Below are 9317 nucleotides of genomic sequence, written 5' to 3'. Positions count from 1 at the left end.
CAAAGGCAGGGTCCCCAAATCAAAACAAATTTCCACAGTCTTTCTGCTTAGAGTTTCTCCCCTCTTCCATCCATTCTCCATAAATTGGAAAAGTGTGTTTCCTAAAGAATGGGTCTGACCCTATCATTTCTCAACACAAGAAACTCTTGTGGCTCCCTATTTCCTCTAAGGTCAAAGAAAAACTCTTCTATTTGGCATGTATAGCCTTTCATAATCATGTTCCAACTTATCTTTCCAGACTTATAATACATTTCTCCCCTGCAATACTCTATGATGCAGACAAACTAACCTTTTTGCTATTCCCCTCACTTGACATTCCATCCTCCGTCTCTCTCTCATTGCACTAGCTATCCCTTATGCAAAGAATGCACTGCCTCTTCCCCTCTGCCTCTTGGATGGCCAGCTTCTTTCAAGATTGTGTCTCCTACTATATAAGGTCTTTCCTGATCCTCTTATTTGCTAGAGCCTCCCTCCAAAAATTTTCTTGTATTTGCTCTGTATGTATTTTGAATCTATTGTTATGTGTACATGTTGTCTCCCCCAATAGACTGTAAGCTCCTTGACGGCAGGGACTGTTTCACTTTTTTGTCTTTATATCCTTAGCACCAAGAGCAGTGCCTAGCATCTAGTGACTGATTGATTAATCAGTTTACATCCATTTGGAAGAGATTTGTGTGTTTTTTTCAAGATCTCTCTCACTAAATTTTGTGCAATAATGTTTGAGTTTCTTGCATTCACCTTCAGGAATATCAGAAAAAGAGACCGGGGGAGTCTGTCTCCTCCCTCACTCCAAAGCTTTCTGGCCAGTCCTAGCAAGGATGTCAGGGTGGAATGTGACCTTCAACATCTCTTACACCACCTTCTTCTTATTGGGATTCCCAGGACTGAAGGAATCACGGTCCCTTATGGTTCTCCCATTTTTCTGTCTCTATATGGTGATCCTCTCAACCAATGGCCTAATCATCTATACTGTGACCACCCAAAAGAGCCTGCACCAACCCATGTATGCACTCATTAGCTTACTCCTGGCCATCAACATCTGCACTGCCACTACTGTGGTCCCTGCCATGCTCTTCAGTTTTTCCACTCACTTCAATCACATCTCTTTGGCTTGTTGCCTTATCCAGATGTTCTTCATCTACTTTCTACTAGCTTTTGATTGCAACATCCTTCTGGTCATGGCTCTGGACCGTTATGTTGCCATCTGTTACCCACTGCGCTATCCAGAGATCATGACAGGTCAGGTACTGTTAGGACTAGTAGGGGTGGCTGCCACTCGGAGTGTGGGCATCGTGGCCCCTGTGGTGGTTCTGGCCTCAAGAGTTCACTTTTGCCGCTCCAATGTGATCCATCACTTTACCTGTGAGCACATGGCCTTAATGAAGCTGTCCTGTGGAGACATCTCACTGAATAAGACTGTAGGACTTGCTCTACGTGTCTTCAATAGGATCCTGGACCTGCTTCTCCTGGGAACTTCCTACACACGCATCACTCATGCTGCCCTCAGGATCTCTTCAGGTGGTGCCCGCTCAAAGGCCCTGCACACTTGTGGATCTCACCTACTTGTAATCTTCACTGTTTATGGCTCTACTCTGTCCTCTTCAATTGTGTATCGTGTGGTCCGTGCTGCCTCTCAGGATGTACACAACTTGATCAGTGCTTTCTACTTGCTGATTCCATGCCTTGTCAACCCTGTCATCTATGGGGCCAGAACCAAGGAGATCCGGCAACACTTAGCAAAGTTGTTCCAGCGGGCAGAGCCATGAACCACCATAGCCACCACCACCACCCCACCACTTGCAAAAAAAAAAAGGACCTTCCAATCTGATTGTCATTGAGATTAATGGGGAGGGATTAGAGTGGAGAAAGGACTCACAAAAGTCTATTGGTGAGTTTCCTACTTAAGTCTGGGAGAAAACCAGAGTTGAATGATAGTGATTAAAATTGAGGTTCATTCAGAAAGTAATAAGACTAAACTTAGGTTATCAACTCATACTCTAAAATCACATTCACAGAAACTCAGAGCTGGAAGGTATCTCAAAAGTCAACCAGTCCCAACTCTTCCTGCACTGGCACTCTCCACAACATCCCCAATAAGTGCCTAATTTCTACCTGACCTCCACTCATGCAGGAGAGGTGGCTCACTCCAATTCTGTACAACTTCTATTGTTGGGAAGTTTTTCCTTATATCAAACTGAAGGTGATCTTCCTGCTGATTTGTCCCATTACTCCTAGTTCTAACCTAAGGGGTCAAGTTAAATAAGTCTTATCCTTTTAACCCAATAGTCTTTTAGTAAGTGATAGCAGGCATTGGGTCCCTCTAATTCATTTCATCTCCAGACTAAACATCCTAAATTCTTTCAAAGTCTACTTTTATGGCCTGAGCTTTAGTCTTCTTACCATTCTGGATGCCGTCCTCTGAATGTCAGTGCCCTTCCTTAAACAGGATGCCTCGGATTGACTAGGACACTCTACATGTGATCTACCCAAAGCATGATTTTCACTTCCATTATTCTACTCTTTCCTTCTATTCTTGACTTAAAACCACTTTAACTTTGGTGCCCGCCATGTCATTTTTTACAGTCTACTGAAGTGGCCAGATTTGTTTCCTTTGGTTCAGTGGAAAGAGCACTGGATTTATACTCAAAATACCTGGGTTCAAATCTTTGCTCTGTTAATTACTTCCTGTGCAAGTTATTTATGCCTCAGATTTCTCATATGTACAATGAGATGGTTAAAGCAAATTCCTTACAATTTTAAAGTGATGATCCAATGAACATGTCCAGCTACATCTCCTTCAGCCTATACATGTTTTCCTTGAGTTGGAGAGAAAAACTTTAAATCTATTATCATTCAGTTGTACATTATTAGATTTATTATCTTCCTAGTCTGTTAAGATCTTTTTAGATCCTTACTGTATGGTCCAACTTGTAAGCTATCCCTACTGGAGCTGTGTCATCTTTAATTTGATATGCCTGCCATCCTTGCCTTACCCCAAGTAATCAATAAAAATGTTGAACTGCATAGAACTAAGGACATTTGGATGCTTCACTAAGGACCCAATTCCAGCTTGATATTGGCCCATTAATGATTCCTCTTTTGGTCCAGTCATTCCCCAGCTCTGGATACAAATAACTTTAGCATCATTGAGTTCAGATAGCTCACATCACTTGCCCATTAGGGGTCCTGTACCCAACAATACTCCGGTCAATTTCCTATGCCCCAAGCTCTGAGTCAATTTCGTCCAAGATGTCCTCTTTTCTCCAGCAGAGACTACAGAGGCTCAAAAAATGCTAACACATGTAAAAGATATGAAACCAAGTTTGACAAATGTCTATTCACCAATGTTTCCTAAAATGGATAATGCTGCATGTGAGAACACCAGGGCCAAGGGCTTCATACACAGTCTCTCAGGGCTCAGTGCATGAGCAAGCCATACTAGTGTGGAAATTTATTTTGATTTGGGACCCTACCTTTGGGCTGAGATTAGAAAGCCTTAGGCCCTCAGGGTCTCTTCTGTGTGGGAGGTGCTGGTGCTCCTCCCCCTCCGCTTCAGCTGAGCCAAAAAGCCCCATGGGCTGTATGAGATGCCAGGTCAGACAGCTGGGGGGAAAATGCCCCCAGCTCCCTCTGCCCTGAGCTGATCTATTTGAGAGATCCCAGGCTTGTACAGGCTCTGGCGTAGCCTGTGCTGAAGCACGTGATGCTCAAGCGCCCCCCAGCCGCAGCCCAGGCTGGCGGATTAGCTTGGGGTCTGTGGGGGTGCAAAAAGCCCCAAGATTTGAGTGGAAAAAAGAAAGATATATATAGACCTGGGAGTTAGAGAAGAGAGGCCAGCGGACAAGAACAAAAAGGGAGAGGCTGACAAGATTAGAGGGGCAGCAAAGGTTGGAGAAGGCAGACAGGGAGGTTGCTACAAGGATGCTAGAGAAAGTGAGAAAGGGCTTTTTAGTTAGAAGAAGGTCTGTTGGTACACAGGAAGAGGCCACAGGATAAGACTGACAGAGCAGACAGACAGAACAGGAGACAGCGGAGAACACAGAAGTGGTCACCATAGGGTACAGGTTGGAGAAATTGAAGATTAAGAGAACAGAAGGACACTGGAGCACTAGGAGAATGGAAGGAGAGGTCAGTGAGAGAGAAACACAGGGGTTCAGCAGGGGCAGTAAGGAAAGGAAAGTTAGAAGCAGGGGATTTACAAAGTGAAAGGGGCATGGAGTTAGAAAGTAGCTGAGTGGGGAAAGTGGAACATACCCTAAGGCAAGAGGTAGCAACAGCTCTTATTGTATTAAAAAAAGTACCAAGGCTTTCAGGTGGAAAGAGATGCCCAGAACGCAGTCAGGTTGTACGTTTATTTCCCTGTTTTCATAATTTTAAATTGTATCTCATAAATAAACTCTGCTTTGATTATTTACTTAAGAGGCTTCTTAATCCTTTGCTTATCAGTTGGGAGTGGATCAGTGTGGTGGAACTTTATAAATGGCCCACATTAAATTAATAGCAGTCAGCCAGTTAGTCAAAAGTCCTAGATTAAGTACCCCAGTCAAATTAGTCCTCCCATATTAGGGCCTGTAGTTCAAAATATTTTAACATTTGAATGACCACGGCAGGACTTACGGCCCAATTATAATTTTTCATAGACTTATAATTTTTCATAAGTCCTATTATATAATTTTTTCAGACTAATTTTTCTAGCTAATAGTTAATTTTTTTACATTAGCTTCACATTTGCCCTAGCAGCCACCCTTCCTCAAATCAAACTTCCCTCCTCTACACAGGGTTGATTCCCTACTCTTGACTTTTCAACAGACCACTGAGACTCTGAGCTTCCTTCACTATCATTCTCCAATACACAGAATAATTCTCCTTAAATGACTCCCACCACACCCAAAGCAACAAAACACTACAGCAGCACAGGATACTAGTGTATTTGGACTCTCAGGATGTGGGTTGATACCCTGGTTCTGTTCCTTACTGTCTGCGTTATCTTGAGCAAGTCACTTTATCTCTTTTGGCTTCATTTTCCTCATTCATAAAATGAAAGGATGGAATTAGATGATTACTAAGATACCTTCCAACAATAAATCTTTGAGTCTTTTAATTTCACTCCGCACATAAACCCACATGTCCAGGGACTAGCCCCTACAATTGTGACTTCAAACATCAGCATCAAAGGTATAGCATTACAATTCATATGAAAGTCCAGTAAGTAATTGGAGGTACTAGGCATCCTTGCTACCTCCTGCATACAGGAAATATCTTTATTGTCATTTTCATAAAGATATCCTAAGAAACTGTCAAATGCTTTGCTGAAACCAGTTATATAATATCTACCATATTCTTCTGATTGAGTCATCTGGTTAGTTTGTCAAAAAAAGGAAATGAGATTAGACTAGCATAACATTTGTTTTATGAATCTATGATGATTCTGACTGATTGATGTTTCCCTTTCTAAATACTCACAAACCATCCCTTTAATAATACATTCCAAAATTTTGCAAACATTTAAAGTCTGGTTTATTAGTCTATATTTTTCAGACTCCACATTTTTTGGACAATTAGGACATTCAGTTATCTCCACTGTTGCAACAGCTTTCTCATGCTCCCTGATTTTTCCATCATTGACAATGATTCAACAATCATATCCCCAAATTCCAATAGTAACCTGGAATATAATTCATCAGTGTCTGTTGTCTTGAACTCATTAAGGGTAATGAGATCCTGGCTTACTATTTCTTCATGTCTTGCATGATGCAATCATAGTAGGTTTGGATTATGGAGGACCAGAGTTAAAATCTTGGCTCTGCCACTAACTCCCTGTGTAACATTGTATAAATTTTTTAGCTTTTCAGCAACTTTCTTTCATTATATATAAAATAAAGGGTATGGATTAAATGAACTCTGAGGTTCTTTCCAATGCTAAATCTAAATGTCTATGAAATCCCTATTAACCATTATGTCTTTTGAAATTTGGATATCATTCTCTGATAGAGAAAACAGAAGGAATTTGGACCTGAGTATTTCTGCCTTCCACCTAACATCTATTATCATTGAATGATATAATGCAGCTCAAGAGCCCTATCTTTGCTCTTCCAACTGCTCCCCTCATAGCTAAAAGTACTCTTTCCTCTCTCCTTAGCATTCATCCATTCTCTGAGTTCTTCAAAATCTACCCCAAGGAAAACCTAGAACATGTCAAGCTATGCTTCAGTTTACTTCCTTCTTTTTCAATATTTCTAAGACAACCTTCCCTACAAAGGTCTCATCATTTCTCTTTCATGAACCAGTTCTCCCTTGTTGGTACAAATTAAGCAGTTTGATTCCCCACACACAACACACTCTTTAAAAGATTAAGAGTACATTAAGTCCCATTGTTGGTGGAGCTGTGAACTGATCCAACCATTATGGAGAGCAATTTGGAATTATGCCCAAAGGGCGATAAAGCTGTGCATACCCTTTGACCCAGCAATACCACTTTTGGGTCTTTTTCCCAAAGAAATCATGGAAAGGGGAAAGGGACCCACATGTACAAAAATATTTATAGCTGCTCTTTACATGGTGGCAAGGAATTGGAAGTTGAGGGGGTGCCCATCAATTGGGGAATGGCTGGACAAGTTGTGGTATATGAATACAATGGAACACTATTGTGCTGGAAGAAATGATGAGCAGGAGGAGTTCAGAGAAACCTGGAGGGTCTTGCGTGAGCTGATGATGAGTGAGATGAGCAGAACCAGAAGAACACTGTACACAGTATCATCAACATTGAGTGTTGATCTACTGTGATAGACTATATTCTTCTCACCAATGCAATGGCACAGAAGAGTTCCAAGGAACTTGTGATGGAAGAGGATCTCCAAATCCAAGAAAAAAAAACAAAAAAAACTGCGGAGTATAGATGCTGAATGAACCATACTATTTCTTTTGTTTTTGGTGCTGTTGTTTTTTTCTATTTTGAGGTTTTTCATCATTGCTCTGATTTTTTCTCTTATGATATGACTAACGCAGAAATATGTTTAATGTTATTATGTGTGTGTATATATATAACCTATATCAGATTACCTTCTGTCTAGGGGAGGGGGGAGGGAGGGGAGGGAGGGAGAAAAATCTGAAATTGTAAAGCTTGTATAAACAAAGGTTGAGAACTATCTTTACATGTAACAAAAAAAAATAAAATACTTTATTAATTTTTAAGTCAAGTATAATCTTAATTAGGAATGCAAATGTTAGTAATTAAGGATTAGTAAATATTTATGTTCCACATTTGAATAAAGAGGTCTCTTTCTAGAAAAGCATAATTGACCTGATTGCATATTTTAACCTCATTCCAGCTGTGTTTAGAGAAAATTAAATGCTAGAATATAAGTTCCCTGAGAGAAGTGTACGTGCTAAACTTAAACTTTCTACCCCCAAACATTCCACTGCACCATTGCTACCAAGTATTTAACACACAGTAAGCATTTAAGTTAATAAATGCTTGTTGAACTGACTCACAATGAATTGTTGGGCAGTGTTAATGATTGGAATGACGCCACCTGCTGGAGACTTACTGTAGAAAAGCTCCGCCATGAAGTGAAGGTCTTTTCTTTGGTGTCAGGAAGTGACGTTTGCTTGTGGGAGGAAGAAGGGGGAGCCTGGCGCTCTAACTGGGGCTCTTTCCTGGGGACTCTGGCAGAGAGTGGAGCTAGAAATGCACTCTCCCTTTAATAGATAGAGGAATGTAGGCCTTTCTCTCTTTACCAAATTCTTATTCTCCTTAATAAATGCTTAAAAGCCTAACTCTTGCTAAAGCTTATAATTTATTGGCGACCACTCATTAGATATTTTAGACAGTTTAGCTAGAATTTTAGCCTTTAACAGCAGAAACATCCATAATAGGTCCACCACCATTCACTTGGTAGCAGCTGCTTTCATTGTAAGCATAGCATCTAGATTACAATAGCCAGACTCTACGGTACCAGCCTTGCAAATCCAAGCCTGTAGCCATCATACACAAGATATCTTGTCACTAACAGAAAGTAATATTTAAATCAATCAAGAAGCATTTATTAAGCACCTACTATATGTCAAGCATATATAGAGGCAACTGGTGGTTCAGTGGATAGAGCACTGGACCCAGAATCAGGAAGACCTGAGTTCAAATCCAACTTCAGATACTTCCTAACTGTGTGACTTTGGGTAAGTCACTTAACCTTTGATTTCCAGTGGATGCTTCACTGGTTCCACTGGAGAAGGAAATGACAAACTACTCCACTATCCTTGCCAAGAAAATGCTATGGGGTAATGAAGAGTCAGACATGAATGAACTGCAACAATATGCCAGACACTAGAGTGAGCTAGGGATATAAATATAAACAATGAACCAATACCTACTCACAATGAGCTGATATCCTAAAGGTGGAAACAACAAGTACATTAAAAATCTATAAAGCATAAATATTGTTACATTTTTGTAAAAATCCCTTAAATACATGCAAAGTTGTTGAATATAAGGTAGTTTGGAAGAGAAGATGTTAGTATTTGGGGAATTCAGGAAAAGCTTCATTCAGAAGATGATATCTGAAATAAATCTTAAAGGACAAAAGGCCAAGGTAAGGAGGAGCTATATTCCAGGGATGGAAAATGCCCATTGCAAAGGCATGGAAACAGGAGTTGGAGTGTCATGTGTGAGTAAGAGAAAGTCAGTTTGATTGTATCATAGAGTGTGGGAAGAGGAGTAATAGAATTGGAAAGATAGGCAGGAGCCATGTTGGGTAATTTTGATCCAAGAAACAATAGGAAGTCACTAAAATTGGCTGAGTACAGAAGTCATATGGTCACACCAGCCCTTAAAGAAATCACCTTGATAATAGTGTAGAGGAACAACTCAGTAATATGTGAGTATCTAAGGCAAGATTTGAACTCATGGAGATGAGTCTTTCCCATTTTCATGTTTGGGTCTCTGTCCATTGAGCAACCTAGTTGTTGTGTGTATATGAATGTGTATATGAATCATCTGCAAAAAGATGAGACTTAAATCCATGGGTACAGATGAGCTTAATGAGATGGATTATCTAGAGAGAAAATGAAGAGTTTCTAGGAAAAAAACTTAGGGAATACTCACAAGTAGGGCAAATGATGTTAATGATGAGTCATCAAAGAATACTAAGAAGGAATGGTCAGACAGGTATGAAGAGAACTAAAGGAGAGTAAAATAATGAAAATCCAAAAATGAAAGAATATCCAGAAGGAAGGAGTGAGCAATAGTAGTAAATGCAAAACGAAGAAAGATTAGGACTAAGAAATGAGACAGGAAGAATCCATGCCACCCACCCATGCTT

The 9317-nt window shown here is 40.4% G+C and overlaps 1 protein-coding gene across 1 annotated transcript; it reads left to right on the top strand.

Moving 5' to 3' along the window:
- The first annotated feature begins 684 nt into the window (after nt 1–684).
- LOC122745549 (olfactory receptor 52K1-like) lies at nt 685–1766 on the top strand. The gene has a single exon (XM_043990898.1). The coding sequence runs from the start codon at nt 819–821 to the stop codon at nt 1764–1766; it is 948 nt and encodes a 315-aa protein (XP_043846833.1). The 5' UTR covers nt 685–818.
- The last annotated feature ends 7551 nt before the right edge of the window (nt 1767–9317 follow it).

The sequence above is a fragment of the Dromiciops gliroides genome, chromosome 3 (assembly GCF_019393635.1).
Source record: "Dromiciops gliroides isolate mDroGli1 chromosome 3, mDroGli1.pri, whole genome shotgun sequence".
NCBI lineage: Eukaryota > Metazoa > Chordata > Mammalia > Microbiotheria > Microbiotheriidae > Dromiciops > Dromiciops gliroides.
The sequence above is the reverse complement of the archived record's forward strand: the minus strand, read 5'-3'. Positions and strand labels throughout refer to the sequence as shown.